This window comes from Mixophyes fleayi, chromosome 4 (genome assembly GCF_038048845.1).
Source record: "Mixophyes fleayi isolate aMixFle1 chromosome 4, aMixFle1.hap1, whole genome shotgun sequence".
Classification (NCBI taxonomy): Eukaryota; Metazoa; Chordata; class Amphibia; order Anura; family Limnodynastidae; genus Mixophyes; species Mixophyes fleayi.
In genome coordinates, this window is record NC_134405.1 from 181,229,990 (window position 1) to 181,250,784 (window position 20,795).

The 20,795-nt window shown below is 43.4% G+C and overlaps 1 protein-coding gene across 1 annotated transcript in view; it reads left to right on the forward strand.

Annotated features, from left to right (window-relative positions):
- Positions 1 to 20,480, forward strand: part of GPR37 (G protein-coupled receptor 37) — a 32,724-nt gene extending 12,244 nt beyond the window's left edge. The window contains exon 2 of the mRNA XM_075208925.1: positions 19,292 to 20,480. Within this exon, the coding sequence (XP_075065026.1) occupies positions 19,292 to 20,110 (819 nt within the window). The 3' untranslated portion in view covers positions 20,111 to 20,480. The remainder of the gene's footprint in view (positions 1 to 19,291) is intronic.
- Positions 20,481 to 20,795: the final 315 nt, after the last annotated feature.

Genomic DNA, 20,795 nt, shown 5'->3' on the forward strand with positions numbered 1-20,795 from the left:
TGGCTGTTTGCATATTGACCGCTCCAGAGTCATAACTATATTATAATTATAAGTTGGGGTCTGTCTATTCAGATTTCTTCTTTTCATTTCCATTTCGATAATTACAGGAAAGAAGATTGATTCCCATTAAATTTAAAAAACTGTAAACAATGAAAATGGGGGTGTTTGTATTCAATTACATTTTATATGGAATATGCAACGTTCTCATTTATTGATAACATTGTACAAATACTATTCTTGGTTGTAAACATGACCCTTCTTTACATGATATTATGTATGAATAGAGTAATTCCACTTTCACATTTACACTGATAAGCCACATCTCTACACTATGGTTGGGTGTGCTAGAAAGTGTGAAGTTGGAACTCTGAATGGGTATCCTACTGTTACACTAACACTAAGGGTTGACACACTTCTAAGAAGCAAATCTGGTGATGTGGCCAAATCTAATTAGACTGCATCTCCAAGTGTGGTGATACACTTACATATGCTCGCCGTTACTGTACTCGGCTTACACTTGCTTGATCTCTATTCTCCAGACGTAAAAGGCCAAAAGTTTGAGATACATTATTATTATTATTATCCTTTATTTGTTAGGCGCCACAAGAGTTCCGCAGCGCCGTACAATGCACAAACAGTAGACAGTACAGGGTATTACATTACTGAACAGTAAACAAAAAATACTGACACTTCAGGAGCTCTAAGCAGGCTAATGCGGTAGAGATGGAGCAGAAGAGCTGGTAAGGACACAAGAGGGAGGAGGGCCCTGCTCAATGAGCTTAATTCCCAAGGGAGGGTGAACAAAACACAAGTACAGAGGGAGTGAGTTGGCGTATAAAGGAGGGGAGGCAGGCTTTAAGGAAAAGGTGGGTTTTTAGTGCCCGTTTGAAGGAGCTAAGAGTGGGAGAGAGACGGATGGAGCGAGGCAGGTCATTCCAGTGAAGGGGGCAGTGCGGGAGAAGTCTTGGATTCTGGAGTGGGAAGAGGTAATCAGAGTGGAGGAGAGGCGACGGTCATTGGCCGAGCGCAGAGAGCGGGCAGGAGTGTGAATGGAGAGGAGGTCAGTGATATAGGGGGCAGTGGACTGGGAGAGCGCCTTGTACGTTGTGGTCAGGAGTTTGAAAAGGATTCTGTGGGGTATGGGGAGCCAGTGTAGGGCAAGGCAGAGAGGGGATGCGGAGGAGGAGCGGCGAGATAGGAAGATGAGTCTAGCAGCCACGTTAAGAATAGAGCAGAGGGGGGCAAGATGGGGGAGGCCGGAGAGGAGGAGGTTGCAGTAGTCCAGGCGGGAGATAATGAGTGCATGAATGATAGTTTTGGTGGCATCCTGAGAGAGGAAAGGTCGGATGCGGGCAATGTTGCGAAGTTGGAAGCGACAGGCTTGGGCAAGGGATTGAATGTGGGGGGTGAAGGAGAGAGAAGAGTCGAAGGTAACGCCTAGGCAGCGAAATTGGGTGACAGAAGAGATGGAGGTGTTATTAACAGTGATAGAGAGGTCGTGGTGGGAGGGGAGCCTGGGGGGAGGAAAGACAATGAGCTCCGTTTTGGAGATGTTGATCTTGAGAAATCGCGAGGACATCCAGGAGGAGATGGCGGAGAGGCAGTCGGATATACGAGAGAGAAGGGAGGGGGAGAGGTCAGGCGAGGAGATGTAGAGTTGAATGTCGTCAGCGTAGAGATGATACTGAAGACCGAAGGAGGAGATGAGAGCGCCAAGGGAGGAGGTGTAGAGTGAAAAGAGTAGAGGGCCAAGAACAGAGCCTTGAGGGACTCCAACAGGGAGAGGGGAGGGGGTTGAGGAAGAGCCAGAGGTGGAAACCGAGAAGGAGCGGTTAGCGAGGTAAGAGGTGAACCAGGCGAGGACAGAACCCGATAGGCCAAGAGAGAGAAGAGTTTGTAGCAGGAGGGGGTGATCAACGGTATCAAAGGCCGCAGAGAGGTCGAGTAGGATGAGTAGGGAGAAGTGACCCTTGGATTTGGCTAGTAGGAGGTCATTGGTAACTTTGGCCAGGGCAGTTTCGGTGGAGTGGACGGGGCGGGAGCCTGATTGGAGAGGGTCAAGGAGGGAGTAGTCCGAGAGGTGTCTGGTGAGGCGTTGTAGACAATCCTCTCAAGTAATTTGGAAGCATAGGGGAGAAGAGAGATAGGGCGATAGTTAGCAGGAGAGGTAGGGTCAAGATTAGGTTTCTTGAGGATGGGAGAGATAAGAGCATGTTTAAAAGAAGAGGGGACCACGCCAGAGGAGAGTGAGAGGTTGAAGAGGTGAGCGAGGTAAGAGCAGGCCGTGGGGAGAGAGAGCGAAGGAGGCGAGAGGGGATAGGATCGAGAGGACAGGTGGAGGGTGGAGAGGATAGAATAAGTGAGCGAACTTCATCACCCGAGGTGGGGCAGAAGGAGCACCAGAGTTGGTTGGTGGAGGGAGGTGAAGGGAAAAGGGGGGAAAGAGAGGGAAGGGAGGAGGAGATGTTAAGTCTGATGGCCTCAATTTTGAAAGAGAAAAAGGTGGGGAAGTCAGAGGCGGAAAGTGGGAGGGGGGGGGTGGAGAGAGGAGGGAGTTGAAGGTGGCAAAGAGGCGGCGGGGATTGGAGGACTGAGAAGAAATGAGGGACTTAAAGAAGGATTGTTTGGCAAGGGAGAGGGCGGAGCAGAGTGAGGTGAGGATAAATTTAAAGTGAAGGAAGTCAGCCAGGGAACGAGATTTCCTCCAGAGGCGTTCGGCGGTGCGAGAGCATTTTTGGAGGAAACAGGTGAGGTTGGAGGGCCAGGGTTGGGGAATGAGGCGGCGTTGGGGGATGGAGGAGGCCGGGGCAACAGCATCAAGGGCAGTAGTGAGGGAGAGGTTGTAGAGAGAGGATGCCTGGTCAGGGCAGGCCAAGGAGGGAATAGGTGAGAGGAGAGTTTCTAGAGAGGAGGAGAAAGCTGTAGTGTCAATAGCGTCAAGGTTGTGCCTAGTGAGGGTAGATTTAGGCGAGGTGGGAGCCTGGGAGGAAGACAGAGTGAAGGAGAGGAGATGGTGGTCAGAGAGTGGGAAGGGAGAGATAGAGAAGTCGGAGAGGTCGCAGTGATGAGAGAAGACTAGGTCTGAGGCGTGGCCAAGACTGTGAGTGGGAGAGGAGGTCCACTGGGTGAGGCCAAGTGAGGTGGAAAGGGCGAGAAGTTTAGTGGTGGCGGGGTCAGAGCAGTTGTCAATGGGGATGTAAAAGTCGCCAAGTATCATGGAGGGAAGGTCAGAGGAAAGGTAGTGAGGGAGCTAGGCAGCAAAGTTGTCAAGGAAGAGGGAGGTAGGGCCAGGGGGACGGTAGATGACAGAGACACGGAGGAGGATGGGGAAGAAGAGACGGATAGAGTGAACTTCAAAGGAGGAGAAAGAGAGGGAAGGTATAGTGGGAATGACCCGAAAGGTGCAGCTAGGGGATAGGAGGCCCACTCCGCCTCCTTGGCGTCCATCAGGTCTGGTGGAGTGGGTGAAGGAGAGACCCCCGTAGGAGAGAGCAGCAGGAGAGACAGTGTCAGAAGTGGAAAGCCAGGTTTCAGTGATGGCGACGAGGTTAAGAGAGTGGGAGATGAAGAGGTCGTGGATGGAGGGGAGTTTGTTACAGATGGACCTGGAGTTCCAGAGGGCACATGAGAAGGGGAGGGAGGGGAGATTTGGATAAGATTGTCAGGGTTGATGGAGCGAGGCGGAGGGTGTGAGATGGGGCGGTGAGAGTTGGCGCCAAGAGGGTGGCGAGGGGAGAGGATGGGTATGGGAGCCGAGCGGGGCGGCATGGTGAGAGACAGGGAAACGGGAGCAACACAGATAAAAAGGAGAGGAAAGGGTGTGGCAATTACAAAGACGCGAGGACAAAACAGTAGATGGGGAACAATAAAAACAACTGACCAATTAAGCAATCAGGTACATCAATAGTGAGTGTACCGCAGGACACAACAGAAAGGATAACCAGAGAGTGAAGTGGTAAGAGGAGAGCAAAAACAGTCAGTAAAGCTAGATATAGAGCAATACAATACGTTCAGCATAGATTTCAATCAGGAGAAGGCAGAGTGATCACGGCAGCAGGATGTCCACGAAGGGTGTCCACGTGAACAGGACTGGGAAGCAAGTCCACAGGAGCTGAGGAGGCCGGTGGTGGGTAGATGGACGAATCCCAGATGTGCGCCGGGCAGTAACAGAGACCAAGTGCAGGGAGAAAGACGTGAAGGACCGTCGGACCGGACCAGGAGACCAAATGCAGGGAGAAAAAAACGTGGAGGACCGGAGGAGCAGGAGGCTGGAGCAGGAGACCAAATACAGGGTGGAAAATGTGGAGGACCGGAGGAGTAGGAGGCTGGAGCAGGAGACCGGACCTGGAGACCAAATGCAGGGGGGAAAACGTGGAGGACCGGAGACCAGAGGACAAGATGAGGATGAACAGGAGGCGACAGGCGGGAAACTCGGCTGTGTGCAGCGTGCAGGAGACACAGGCAGGCAGCGGCGATGTAACTGGAACCAGTCGGGCAGCAGCAAGGCATCCAGAGCAAGGGACAGCTGGAGGCGGCGGGACCAGAGAGCGGAGATCGCAGGAGGACCAGAACGGAGACCAGCAGAAGGTAGGCCGAGACCGCGGCCTATAGTAGGTGGAAGTCGCGGCGGCCGGAAGTCACACTCCAACGGAGGTCAGGACGGGAAGACCCGGGTTGAGGCAGCGACACTCTCAACAGGCACATTTTGGCGGAGGAGGCCACGCAGATGTTGGATGGCCCTCAGAGTAATTGGAGACCAGCTTGATGGAAGGCCGAAGCCGGGGCCAGCAGTGGATGGAAGAGGCGGCGGCAGCCGGGAGTCACGAGAGGATAAAGTCATGGATGGCGTCAATCGAGGTCAGTGAAGAGGCAGCGTGAGGAGGCATCCCAGGTAAGAGATTCGGGCCAGATGGGTGATCCCAGCAGGGCTCCAGCGGGAGCGCTCAGCAGACACGTCTGCACACCTCCAGGAACACTGATGAAAGTGGGGGCTGACACCACATGCAAATCTAAATAAGTACACATTTTGGTACGCATACACAGCATTATTTTAAGTATATTTTGTAATTTGTCCTTTAACAGTTAAATGGAAGGTGTGTTCATTATCACATCTCAAAGTGTCCCTGCAGCATAGTGAACTTTGCACTTCAATGTATGTTCACATGCTCTACAGTATTTTACCAAGTGTTAATGTTTCTGACCTTGCAAGCAACATCACATTTGAGTGTGTCGGTGTGTATATAAATGCAGTTGCATATAATATTTTTGTGACTCAACGTCAAGGAGCTTTAATAGGCTTTGAGAAGCATGATAAATGCTTTAAAATAACTCCCGTTTGTATGTAATGGAACTGTTTGTCCATTCTCACTTACTTGTAGAAAGAGATATCCAAGGTCTTATCCTAAACACTTCATGGCTGTTTTTGCTACTAAAAAGTTGTACTCTGGGCATGAATAGCTATGGTATATCTTCATAATGAAGTTTAGATTGTTTTTATGTGGGTTTTTTAGCATTTAAAGTGCATGGTATGCTGTTCAGATTAGTAAAGCAGTTTCTGCATTTTATTCATGTTGATTATTTACTACATATTACCATAAAATACCGTAGTGCCTAATAAAGAGGAATTGGCACAACAGACTTATAAATTACTACATATTCCAGAACTGACCACTGTTCTACAGTGATTTAGTTACACTTTTTGTTAACCTACAAAGCACCGAAAACAATATTGGTTAAGATCTAATATACCGTTTCAAAATGTTTTATTTTTTTACTATTCAATAAGTAATCTAAAAATGTACCCAGCCATTAAAGTGCATTTTGAAAAATATCTGGGATGTTTTATTAATGCTAGTTATTAAAAGGAAACGCATTAAAATTCATGGGAAAATGTACTATTACCAAGAAATGCATAATCACGTGCACCGGAATGTTTAATCTTCACAGTGCCTGTTTATGCTTGGCCTGAAATACTGTATAATAATTAGTTTAATGACCTATATACATAATACAGAGTAAAGCATTTTCTTTGTGGTCATCATGTGCATTTTTAATGAATTGTTATAATGAATGGCTGTAACAAAGGTTCTCTGTTTTACAGCACTATGTCAAGTAACAATGCACTTTGGTACAGAACTGGTGGGAAAGTACACAAGCTTTGTTAAACCATTAATCTTTTAGGAACCAGCCAACAAGTAAATATATGGGGATGTGATGATTTTGAGTTACCCATTTTGTAAAACTTTTCACATCTTCAGACTACCAAATAAAATATTCTAAAATAAAATAATATTTTGAAACATTTTGCATACAAAGTAGAGTTAATAATAATGTAGTTTAATCAAATACATTCATATATCAGCTAATAGTATCTGACAGTAGCCTGAGTAACACTTTCAATAACGGAGAGCTGTATCCTAAATCTTGATAGAGGACTCAGACAGGACCATGTCATAATCCACCATCTTTCTCAAAGAAAGTTGAGGCAAGTTTGCACAAGTGTGTAATAAGAATTCAACATAATTAATTCAAAATTGTTATGGCTTTATTCTCATAGCATCATGCTATATTATAGTCTACATTTTATAAAGGATTCTTCTTATCTACCCATGTAGCCTCCTATCTAAGGTCAATTACTGAGAAGTCTATTGGTAGCACCCTTGTCCTGGGTAAATGCTCACGCTGCCCACTTTTTTAAAAAAAACAAACTCAAATTAACTGTGAGGAAACCACCCTATGCTGGGATGGTGGTTGCTCTCTGTGATAGTAAACGCACTTGGGTAGACCAGAGTATATCCAAAATAATTCTTTGTTACAAGAGCACATCACCATAAGATGTTCACAAGCTACAGGGTAAATGGTAACGTGTACCCTCCAGCAACCTCTTGCAGTCAGCACTCCAAGCAATAATCTCAGTTTCAGAATCATATCTTCCCGCAGTATTACCACAACCATTTACCGAGACAGTTACCACGTTGCCCAGCCTTGGATACTTGCTCACACAGACCCTGTCCTGGTAGGTGTTCCTCCGGTGGCACTACATTGCCTGGTCCAGAGTACTTTTTGCTGATGTATTCTACACCAGTATCCTCCAAGATAGAATAGCCTTTATTGGCATTTGCTCTTGTTATATTCCTGGCTGTTTACACAGGGTATAGGGTAAAATGTCTCACTCCTCCCCTTTTCAGCAATGGGTCTATCATTGGACACTTAAATTATTTAACTGTTCAACATGCTGACTCTGTTATCTTGATTATACAATGGAATGGCTTGACTGAATTAGCTATTTGGCTGGACACACTTAACAAAGGGTTACAATATTGTACCAGGGAATGACACTACACACTTGCATGTAATATTAAGACATTTGACACATTGTATCTGCAGCATTATTACAATCTGTGTCTGTGATAGTTTGATACAGTAACATTTATATTAATACATATAATACATTTTCCAATGCTATTTCAGCCTGTATAGTACTGTGGAGGCACATTGCATATAATCTATAAGTTCTAACCTGATTTACCTGTTGACCTAGCTAATTAACTTTGGCTGCCAGCTAGCTACCTTAACAGTTACTCAGACATTGTTCTGATTACAAACCAGATCTAAACCACACCTCATTACAAAGGACATTTGAGACAAATGGTAATTACCTTAGCTAGCAGGAGCAAAATGACTTCTGTTGTCCTGTTGTTTTCACGCAATATGGAATATTCATTATATATCTAATACATATAATATTGCAGGTAATAGCAAGGGCAATATGTACGAAATAACAAAACACAGAATACATTGATGCTCTGGTGTATATACTTAGACTGGGCCAAGTATATTAAACTGAGAAATGGGTGATGAATAAAAAGTATTATAACCAAAAAGAAAAAAGAGACTAAACAAGTACTGCATGCAAAATTAACCAACTTTATTAATAGTGTACTGTAACATGTAAATGCTTAGTGGTTATGATGCTGATTTATACCCAGACAGTGGGATGGTTGTTTGATAGAAAAGGGACAGTAAAGGACTGTAGACTGCATAGTTGTTGGAATAGAAAGACCCTATCCTATCATGTTTAATCTTTTTTAAAATGCTGTGTTGATCCAGAGGGAGGTAAAACAAACCCCTAGTAATTGCTGCCAATTTAACCTCAGTAGAGGAGAATAATACTTCCTGTCCTTATAAAATGCTTTCTGATTTAATTCCTTGCAACTTTCAGTAGCGTAATTTGCTAATTACAGCTACATATACCATTTTAATAAGAATGGCATCATATCCCTTTTTAAATACAATTATTAAATTAGCCCTATAATAGGGAATTCCAGTGTGTGCACCGTTGCAGTACAAACTGCTGCTCATCGAATACCCTTTCTTTCAGTAACCATAATGTGCTTTTGTCACTTGTCTTGGGTACAAAAAGTTTGTGAAATTTTTGTATTGCCTTTTTCAGTGTAAACAAAACCAATGTATCTAACCTTTCCTTATAACATAACAGCTCTGTTATGTAAGTAACATAACTGTTACCATTCGCAACATAACCTTATATTTATCAACTATTTCTGCCAGTTAGGTACCCAAATTGCCATTTTGTTCAAGCTGTTCTAGTTCTATTGAGAGTTGCTATCATACTCTGTGCTACAAACCCCACAAAACTTAGTTTTAAGTGCAAACATGGAAGACTTACAGGATATTATTATTCATTAGATTAGTACTGGGTCACTGGTACTTTCAGTAAAAAGTAAGTGGGGCATTTGAGGAGCATTTTCTATTACATTTTAGGGATGTGAAGAATTTGAGGGGTGATTGGGTGCATTAGAACAAGTTGTAGGTGTTATAGGGTTAATAGGCTTCTAAATGGCACATCAGGGTCCTTTGGGGTGAGAGGATTGAGTGGTATGTGTGAAACTCTGAATTTTGTAATACATGTGATATCTGTTTTATGGTAATGTGGTGTTGCTGACTGGTTAAATGTTATTTATTACTGAGATTAAGTGTAATGTGTGGCCATTGTAAAGGTTTTAGGGCTGTACATTTGGCCTTTGACTCCCTAATACAGATGACAAACACAAGAAAATACTTTGGAGACGATTTTGCCACAAAAAAGATGCAAACTTGACCATCATTGGAGATATATTAACAAACAATACAAAATGTAAGTTGCATCATAAGTGTCTCTTCAAATCAGCAATGTGCACAAACCTTGATGCCCAAGTGCACATTTAGAAGTAAAATGCAAGACAATTGTTATTATACGTACTTACAGTACAGAAGCAGGACAGACAGAGTAAACAATTGGTACAGGGCTACGTTTTAGGAACGATTAGGGGTATCAGGTGATGCAAAGGCATGTAGGAGCAGTGCTGGCTTAATAATTTGGTGTAGTTTACAAGTACTTATTTCCATATTGAATATATAATTCATATTAATAAGTCCAAATAATTAGCAGTCATCCCCTCAAAATTGTAGGTGCATATTATAATCATGTATTTGCGCTCTGACTTTACAATGAACTATCACAACTGATATTATAATTAGTAAATCTGTTTTATATATATATTATCATACTTAAATTGTTTTTTTCCCCAGCAAATTGGGTATGCTTACAAATTTCTCATATTTTATACCTACGATATGGTTGTAGGCTAAGGAGAGGAAAAGTTGTGTTCTAGTTCTTGGATCTTATGAGCAAAAAGAAAAGTCTTGCTTAATTGAATGTGTATGACTTTCCATATCAATTAGCTGAAACAGCCTCATGAGATAAAACATGTTCAATTAAGCAAGTGTTCTTCCTGTACCAGATCTCCATTGCACTGCCCTGCACAGTGTACACTCAACCGCTTCCACTTTTATTGGTTAGAAGAGAAAACAGAAGTCAAGGATTCTCAGTTTACACTTCCAAAAGGTCTGTGATCTCCCTGGCCGAATCAGTCTACTTCTTCTCCAGGACTGATGACAAACTGTAGGGTGTTGACAACAGTTTCATCAGTGTCAGCTATTTCCTCTCTCTCATAAGACAAAAGCGAAACACTAACTTTAGTGCTTTCAGGTGGTGTGGTCACTTCTGAGATAAATATTCAGAGGTCTGGCAAAAACAGGCTGATAGACAAAAAGCCCTCTTATGTCTGTTTTAATACCACTGGTTGTACACATGTAAATAATAGTAATAATCTGTTGCCTCTCCTCTTTCTAAAACAAATGTATTAAGCAGGCAGTTCCCTTAAAGCCCCATTACCATCTAATGTGGTGAATATTTTCATTCACCCTTTTAAATGGCTGCTGGATTGGGGAAGGAGGACCTATCAGCCGCAATGTTAGCGATTGTGACCTCTCTTTGTTCCTCCGCCCCTCCTCACCACTACACTGCATCTCACAGCCCAAATTTTGCATGTAGTAGACCCCTTTGTAGTACGGAGCTAATTAGCTCCTAGTGGCAGTGTAGGTTTAAAGCCTTGTATACTTTCTCAAAGGTTCTAGACCTGTACTCACACACTTGTCACTTTGCGTTATGTCAATTTCAACATTGCATGCAGTGTTCAGATGCATTAATTGTAGGTCTTCTATATAAACACTTATTAATTATATGGTACACTGTGCAGCAGTGAAGCTTTTAGACATGATAATGAGCGTGCTTCAAATATTCTTTTTCCATGCTTTAACTAGTGGTGTTTTTAATGCCCATATGTACAAATCCTAAGAAATATCAATGTAAATAAAGTATGGGTTCAAATTACAGTATTTGGGTTATGTTTGTAACTATGTGGTCAGAAGTATGCTGTTTTTGAATTTGGTTTATGAATGAAACTTTGAATTTCTTTAATGAGAGATTGCTCCCTAAACAAAACACTTGGGGCATTGTATTCATTCTGTCCATTTTAATAAAAATAGCAGATTGTTAGGAAATGTAAGATGTGCAGAAAACTGTTCCCCCACACTAAACCTTCTTCCACATGTCTTGCATTTAAAAAAAAAAAAACTGATTACGGTTTAACAAACATCAACTTGTGCTCATTGTCTCACACAGTAGTAGCAGAATAATTTGCAATGAATTATTTAACATGCTAATATTTACAGTGCTGATTTTGAAAATTAATTAGGAGAGAAAATGGTGTGTTAGATAAAGTGAAGTAAGTAAAGACACATTTCAACGAATAATTGTTTACAGGAAGAGATGTGGTCATCCAGTGTAATAGTTTAATTATAAAATACAGTCACATACAACATGAAATAATGCTGCTATGTAGTACTCATTTGTATACTAGAGACAATCAGAAACAAAGCAGGAGCAGGTACTAAGGTTGGATTTATTCTCTGATTCTAAAATACTGTCACAGACAACATCAACATTGAGAAGCATTGCAGTTTGTATATATTGTCCACTACAAGATCCAACTAGTCATTTGATGACTATAGCAGAATTTTTAAGGGGCCACAAAGTTTCAAGGAGAGACACACTCGCCTCACTTTCTCAGGCTGGCTGCCTAACTCTGCTCTGCTAAGTACAACTCTGCACGTTTTACTCAGAGAGGAAGGAAACATCAGCATTTATGTCCCCAGAATTTAATATTGGAGCCCTAGCATACCAGCTTGTCTGCACAGCTTTCAGGTAACTCATAGGCTTTCCTTCAGATTGCGGACACATCGCTATTTTCAACTGGGTCCTGCAGCTGAAGGGTTACCTTAGCTATCAGTCTTCATAGCAACTACTACCTTGTTAGTTAAACCCATAGTCCACTGCACTACATTTTATAAAGTAGAGCCCTCACAGATATACAAATCATACTAATTTTTTCCTTAGATCCCTGTATGTTATAGCTGTAAACCAGCAGTGGTAATCTTGGTTAGTGACATCACCAACCTACTTTTGTGCAGTTGTACTTGGGTTTACAAGGAAGTGTATGGAACAGGATAATAGTGCATTGCAGTCTTTCCTTGGTAAGTGTGGATAATTTGGTCAAGAGTGCCTGCTTTTGAGCGGAAGTGGAAAAACAAAATTGTATTTTGTGGGACAGAATTATTTTATTGAGATAAAGGTTTGGAGAGGGCTCATTTAAGGGTCTTAATATATCTACACTCTCATTCTAACTTTTAGTTATAAACGAAACTAAACCAAGGCCAAGAGGAAAATGGAAAATTTGCAGTTAGTCGTGGTCCTAAAGTGGTAGATTGTAGACTAAACAGATTGATTTTGTACAAAAAAGGCATGGGAGTGGACATGTACCTTGAGATGCACTTGATGGAGTAGCAAGCAAATTTGTGCACAATCATTAAGGGTCAACGGTTTTTTTCAGTTCATTACTGACCTATGTTGATTTCAGACATAATCTTCTAGAATAAGTTACTTAACCATAATTATTAAAATAGTATAACTTCATTTTTACCTAATTTACTGCTTGGTTTAGCCTAATTCACAGCATTAATGAATCGTGAGAGTGATGAGACATAAGGGCTGTCTTTATTACATGTAGTAATTGTGCATGTGAAACATTTTCTTATATTACTTGGAAATGCAGTTTCTCCGCTGAAGAGCACCATTAAACGTATAGGACGTGATACAAAGACCACCTTGTCTGAGCTGTTCCAAAACTGAAGCCCTATTAAAGAGTGAAAATGGCTGTGCACCCCTGTGCATGACATGGAACACCTCAAAACACATGCATTCTCCAAGCATTTATCTCATTACAATAATCTTTCTCCACAAAATTAAATCTTGTTCCTACACAGTTCCAGGAAATAAGACACAGCGATGCACTGCTCCATACTTTGTTAGGACACCTTTTCTCCACTGCACTCCCATCTGTCAGTTCAACCTTCTGCTCCTCTGCAAATTCTGCCATCTTGCTCCATAAACATATGGGCATCAGTGTAAATATAAGTGCTTTTGTGCAACTCAAGGAGCACAGTGGGTCCACTTAATTTTTTGGGGTAGATTTACGGCTATAGTTTAGAGTGCAATATCTGTTAAAAACTGATACAAGTATTTTTACAGATTTCTGTTCATCTTAATTATGAGCAATAAAGCAAATAAACATATTACTAACTATACCATAATGACCAAACAGACATTTGCTTTAATTGATCTATATTGTACTAGGCATAGGCAATAACAAAAATATCCCCACAGTAGTAGTAATGAGAAATGTATCGCTATAACGATATATATCATGATAAATATCTATTTAGTAGAGAAAGTACTTGTATTTATTTGCAAACAAAAGGGAGGTTTAATCCACAGTGTCAATCAATGTGTGCCAATGTTTCAACCAGTTGACATTGTTCACTCTTAGCCCTGGCACCTTTATGGATTACATTTACCTTTTTTTGATGATCTGTAAATATCATTATTTTCACATATGACTTGAGTTTCCCCTTCTCTCCTCTGCAGCTTTGCACCCTTATTCTCCTCCTTGTTCCCTCCTTTCTTCTGAAAAGGGGAAATGGTTAGAGCAGTGGCGGATTGGGAACATAAAGTGGCCCTGGAAAAAAATCTGGAAGTGGGCGGGACCAAATCAAGTGTAGGTAGGGCAAACACAAAAGGAGGCGGGATTAATACAAAGTTGATTATACCATCAAAAGGCTGAATATTGCTAGACTGCCCATTACATACCACCGTTGTCCCAACATTCCCACTCATGGGACAGAGCCCTAATTCAGGACTGTCCCGCTGAAACATATTCATGTTTATTTAATAACATATTGTAGAGGAACTGCCAATATAGAAAAACAGTTGGCAGACTGTCCTGCTCTCTCCTACCTGTGTTGCTTTCCCTACCTGTGGTTGCTGGTGTCTCTTGATCAGTTGCCACTTGTCTGGATCCTGGAATGCTGGGGGCCCTATTTGGAAAAAAAATAAGTACATGAAATATATAAAACTCCAACAAGCTCCGGTATTAAATCAAAAGCACCCACATTTAATAAATAGGCTTCCCTCCAGCCCCAACATTAAAATGCTAGAATTCACATTTAATAAATAAACCTATTTCCCTCCAAACAGCCCCAGCAATAAATTAACAGCATTTACATTTAATATATATAACCATTTCCCATGACCGTGCCGGCATTAAATAATTCATATTTAATAAATAGCCCTCTTCCCAAACTCAGCCCCACATTCAATAGCCCCAAACCACCCCACCATTAAATTACAGGTCCTGTCACCTCACCTTAAATCAATAGACTCCACTAATAAATTAAATAGCACCCACCATTAAATAATTTGCTGCAACTTGCAGTCCACCATTAAATTACTAGCCTACCTCCCACCCAAATTAAAGTAGAGAACGTCCACAGCTCCAGCAATAAATCAATAGCATTTATGTTTAATAAACCTATTTCCTGCAAAAATCACTGGCATCAAATAAATCAAATTCAATTTAATAAATAGACCTCATTCTTCCCAAACTCACCCCCACATTCAATTAATAGCCCCCAAACCATCTCTTCTTAAATAGTCCCGCTATTAAATTAAATTGCCCCACCATCACTCCACAAACAAAATAGCACCCATTAATTAGCCACCACCTACCTCACACCCATATTACAATGCTACAAGCCCCCTTTGCTAAAACACTACATTGCCACAAGCCCCCTTTGCCAAAACACTACATTGCCACATGCCCCCTTTGCCAAAACACTACAATGCCACAAGCCCCCTTTGCCAAAACACTACAATGCCACAAGCCCCCTTTGCCAAAATACTACATTGCCACAAGCCCCCCCTGCAGCCTTCACACACACACACATTGTCCTCAGCCCCCCCCTGCTGCCTACATGTACACACACACATTGTCATCAGCCCCCCCTGATGCCTACACACACACAGTCCTCAGACCCCCCTGCTGCCTACACACAGACACATTGTCAACAGCCCCCCTCCTGCCTTCACACACACAGTCATCAGCCCCCCCTGCTGCCTACACACAGACACATTGTCCTCAGCCCCCCCCTGCTGCCTACACACATTGTCCTCAGCCCCCCCCTGCTGCCTACACACATTGTCCTCAGCCCCCCCCTTGCTGCCTACCCACATGTTCATCAGCCCCCCCTGCTGCCTACACACATGGTTTTCAGCCCCCCCTGCTGCCTACACACATGGTCATCAGCCCCCCCCCTGCTGCCTACACACATGGTCATCAGCCCCCCCTGCTGCCTACACACATTGTCCTCAGCCCCCCCTGCTGCCTACACATATTGTCCTCAGCCCCCCCTTGCTGCCTACACACATGTTCATCAGTCCCCCCTGCTGCCTACACACATGGTCATCAGCCCCCCCCCCCCGCTGCCTACACACACACATTGTCAGCAGCCCTCCGCCCTGCTGCCTTCACACATACACCTTGCAATCAGCCCCCCTGCTGCCTTCATTCACACACACATTACCATCAGCCCTGCCTCCGCTCACATATACACTCACAGGAATCACCCCCACTCCGCTCATACACACACTAGAATCAGCACCCCGCCGCTGCGCTCCGCTCACTTACCTTTCAGTCGCTTCCAAGCTGCGCTTCTCTGCTCACATGGGACGGCACCTGTCACATGGTGCGCGTCCCATGTGATATCCACTTCTTGTCGGATAGGCCACAGGGGGGGGAGCGACAGGTCTCGGGATATAAAAAAAAAAAAAAAAATCAAAGGAAAAAAAAACAGACAGGCGGCCTCATTAGGTCATCGGCCTACCGGTAAAGTTCCTTGTAAGGCCTATGACCAATCCGCCCCTGGGTTAGAGTAAAATGAAAACTTTTGCTCTAACCATTTTCCCTTTGCAGGTCTCTCTTACCACTACTAGAGACTGAGACTCCTCTCTAAAGCTTAATAGCAGCAAAAGGCCAATGCTGAAAATTTTTTTTGCAGCTCTGCATATTTCAGTATTACCTCTGTAATAAAAAAAAACATATTGCTTAACTGCCATCTTTTATTACCACAGTATTACTATGATCTTGGTATATTTCTATCTCTACATCATAATAGACCAATCATAGCTAATTACATATTGGTAAACTATGAGTAACTATTCTCTGCAAGTCTTAATTTACAATATGTTAGTAGATAGCCCCCACATAATTCGATGTAATCTGTTTATAGGCATTTTCTGAGCAGATTGAAAACATGAAATCTACCTGCACATATGTAGGGTGTTCAGTAACTGCTAGCTCCTGCACCCTATTTAAAAGTGAACTTTATAGGTTTTGGGGAACAAAAACAGCTAATGCCAATGATACTCGACCCCTATACTGTGAATGAGTGCTGCAAGCAGGAAGTAAAGTACTACCATAACAAAGAGCCCCCCTCCCCCATTGCTTGTTTGCTCTGTTGGCCCAGTCCTTACCTTGTCTCTGCATCTTATATTGTCTAATAATAGTGGGTTTCTAAGTGTGTTCAAATGCTGCTGATACAAAGTTTTACCAGCACAAAGTGTATAGTCATTTCCTGTCGTTACTACACACTAGAATGTCATTAAGGGTAAGGAAGTGCTATGAAAATCTGAGGCCATTTAATGAATTACAAATGTAAATAATCTTAGAATGTTAAATATATTTAACTATACTCCATCGTGTCTTATGAAAATAATTGACATTTGTAACATGTCCATATCCAGTGTCAATGTATATGCAATGTAAACCATTCCCAAGTTCATATTCTCTAAACATTGATGTAGCAATGTTGTAAATGATAAAATGCACAATGTGAACACAAATCTGCAAAATATTTTTTTTTATAGGGAGAGAAATGTTATGACATTGTCAACCTTTGGAGTAGCAGCGGTTCCCAAAGTGTGCGCCTCGGCTCCCAAGGGTGCCGCGGCGCTGCCACTGGGGTGCCGCGACCAGCCAGAGGAAAAAGAAAAAACACTTACCAATCCGCGCGGCGTCGGGACCCAGCATCCTTCTCTCTCCTGCAGCTGTCACTGATTGTCGGGCGCGCTGCAGGAGAGAGAAGGATGCTGGGTCCTGGCGCCGCGCGGATTGGTAAGTGTTTTTTCTTTTTTTTTTCTTTTTCCTCTGGCTGGCCGCGGCGGAGGGGGGGTCAGAGTGGCTAAGAGGGGGTCAGAGTGGCGGAGGGGGGCAGAGTGGCGGCCAAGTGAGAGAGAAGCATAGAGAAAGGGGCAGAGAGTGAGTGGCAGAGTGAGAGAGAGTGGCAGGGGCAGAGTGGCAGGGGCAAAGTGAGAGGGGGGGCAGAGTGAGAAGGGGGCAGCGGGGACAGAGTGAAAGGGCAGCGTGAGAGAGGGCAGAGTAAGAGGAGGCAGCGTAAGAGAGGTCAGAGGGGCAGCGTGAGATGAGGCAGCGTGAGAGAGGGCAGAGGGGCAGCATGAGAGGAGGCACCCTGAGAGAGGGCAGAGGGGCAGTGTAAGAGGAGGCAGCGTGAGAGAGGTCAGAGGGGCAGCATGAGATGAGGCAGCGTGAGAGAGGGCAGAGGGGCAGTGTGAGAGGAGGCAGCGTGAGAGAGGGCAGAGGGGCAGTGTGAGAGGAGGCAGCATGAGAGAGGTCAGAGGGGCAGAGTGAGAGGAGGCAGCGTGAGAGAGGACAGAGTGGCAGCGTGAGAGAGGGCAGAGGGGCAGGGTGAGAGGCAGAAGCGTGAGAGAGGGCAGAGGGGCAGCGTGAGAGAGGGCAGAGAGGCAGCGTGAGAGAGGGCAGACGGGGCAGCGTGACAGGGAGCAGACGGGGCAGAGTGAGAGGAGGCAGCATGAGAGAGGGCAGAGGGGCAGAGTGAGAGGAGGAAGCGTGAGAGGGGCAGAGAGAGGAGGCAGCGTGAGAGAGGGCAGAGGGGCAGCGTGAGAGAGGGCAAAGGGGCAGCATGAGAGGAGGCAGCGTGAGAGAGGGCAGAGGGGCAGTGTAAGAGGAGGCAGCATTAGAGAGGGCAGAGTGGCAGCGTGAGAGAGGGCAGAGTGGCAGCGTGAGAGAGGTCAGAGGGGCAGCATGAGATGAGGCAGCGTGAGAGAGGGCAGAGGGGCAGTGTGAGAGGAGGCAGTGTGAGAGAGGGCAGAGTGGCAGCGTGAGAGAGGTCAGAGGGGCAGAGTGAGAGGAGGCAGCGTGAGAGAGGACAGAGGGGCAGTGTAAGAGGAGGCAGCGTGAGAGAGGACAGAGGGGCAGTGTAAGAGGAGGCAGCATTAGAGAGGGCAGAGTGGCAGCGTGAGAGAGGTCAGAGGGGCAGCATGAGATGAGGCAGCGTGAGAGAGGGCAGAGGGGCAGTGTGAGAGGAGGCAGTGTGAGAGAGGGCAGAGGGGCAGTGTGAGAGGAGGCAGCTTGAGAGAGGTCAGAGGGGCAGAGTGAGAGGAGGCAGCGTGAGAGAGGACAGAGGGGCAGTGTAAGAGGAGGCAGCATTAGAGAGGGCAGAGTGGCAGCGTGAGAGAGGTCAGAGGGGCAGCATGAGATGAGGCAGCGTGAGAGAGGGCAGAGGGGCAGTGTGAGAGAGGGCAGAGGGGCAGTGTGAGAGGAGGCAGCTTGAGAGAGGGCAGAGGGGCAGTGTGAGAGGAGGCAGTGTGAGAGAGGGCAGAGGGGCAGTGTGAGAGGAGACAGCGTGAGAGAGGGCAGAGGGGCAGCATGAGAGAGGGCAGAGGGCAGCGCTGAGAGAGGGCAGACGGGGCAGCGTGAGAGGGGGCAGAGTGTGTGGAGATGAAGGAGGTCACAGTGTGAGTTAGTTGTCAATTATTCTTTGACAGAAATATAATTGAAAAAAATATATAAAATATTATTTTTTCCTTGGATCTATGCGTATTATTTTTGCATACAACTAAATAAGTATTTCTGTCCTGACCTAAATACTTATTATGTTTTTTTGACCCAACTACTTCTAAAACAGGACTGCTCTGTAATTATTTTGGAGGGGTGCCTTGAAAAAATTATGGAGACTCTAAGGGTGCCGCGAACTGCAAAAGTTTGGGAACCACTGGAGTAAGGCCTTCCTTGCATTATTTAGTGACTACTATTTACCAAACACTAGTATGGAGTATTTTATTGACATTTGTAATCCTTAGTAATTCTCAGCTGTGGCATCATAGTTCCAATTAAAGGATCAGTTTTGTATAGTCACATTTCAGAATATATATTTAAGGTATACCTAATAAAAGTAATATTTGACTCTCAATCTTTAAATTAAGTTTTCTTAAAATTCCCCACTAAATAGTTCAGAGGTTTGGTTAATGTATCACTAAGCAAACATAACAATAAAACTGTTGTTTGTTTTTTCCATCTAATCACCTACAATGTCTGTGTCTCATTTGACTTTGCATTGCGATGTGTACTATGTTTTTACAGCATGTTCAAGTTCACATTTTCATTTAATTGTCTTTCAGGTAGCCTCTCTTGGAGTTACCACATTCACATTGTGTGCACTTTGCATCGACCGCTTCCGTGCTGCCACTAATGTACAAATGTATTACGAAATGATTGAGAACTGCACTTCAACTACCGCCAAGCTAGCTGTTATATGGGTGGGTGCTCTCCTTTTAGCCCTGCCTGAGGTTGTTCTTCGGCAATTAACCAAGGATGAGTCGGCAATAAGTGTCAACACTCTCTCTCAGCGATGTGTCGTTAAAATTTCCACTGATCTTCCAGATAGTATTTATGTTTTAGCTCTTACATATGACAGTGCAAGACTATGGTGGTACTTTGGCTGTTATTTTTGTTTGCCTACCCTTTTCACAATAACATGCTCATTGGTAACAGCAAGAAAAATCAAAAGAGCAGAGAAGGCTTGTACAAGAGGAAATAAACGCCAAATTCAACTGGAAAGTCAAATGAACTGTACCGTAGTAGCCCTCACAATTTTGTATGGCTTTTGCATAATCCCTGAAAATATCTGTAACATTGTTACAGCTTATATGTCCACTGGGGTCTCCAGGCAGACTTTGGATCTTCTTCATTTGATCAGCCAGTTTCTTTTGTTCTTTAAATCATGTGTTACCCCTGTCCTTCTATTTTGCCTTTGCAAGCCTTTTAGTCGAGCTTTCATGGAATGCTGCTGTTGCTGTTGTGATGAATGCATTCAGAAGTCCTCAACTGCAACAAGTGATGATAATGACAATGAATACACTACAGAGCTGGAACTTTCTCCTTTCAGTACTATACGTCGTGAAATGTCCACATTTGCTTCCGTTGGAACTCATTGTTGAACATAAATAGTTCATTTGGACTATATTTAAATTGTAAATATTCTGTGTAATACATTTTAAATAATTTTAGCTTATGATTTTTTTAATGACACATTCAACTTGTGCAAGAACAATTTTGGTATCTATATTTATTATGTTTTAGGTCTTCTAACAGGGTATGTTTCCGAGAAACTTTTAACTTGTTTCTGCACCTTAATTAGGTAGTTCTTAGCTTTTTGATAATCACAACCAGTAACTTTTTAAAGTATTATATATAAATCTAGGTGAAATGATTATACTCCAAGGTGGTTTGCACTGAAATAAAATATTGTAATGTTTAGTTTGAACATTTTAAAAACCTAGCTGTTCAATAAATTTTATTTTGTTTTTATTAAGTATTTTGGTCAGCATTATTTCACTAAAGGTATGACAATTGGATGTCATATAGCTTAAATACTGTATTCTGTAGCTGAACACTTAGAATTTTTGAATGGATTAAAAAATATAAATAGTAAATTCTATGAGACATAGGTATCAGAGTATGTTAAATTGATGCATATCAGGCTGTATATTTAAAAGTAAGAAATACTGTCATGCTTCCTAATTGTGTGTTGGGTAAACATCTGATCTCTCTCAAATAACATAACAATACTATTTTTTTCAGCAACCTTTCTGTAAAATCATGTTTCCACATACACAAAAAAAC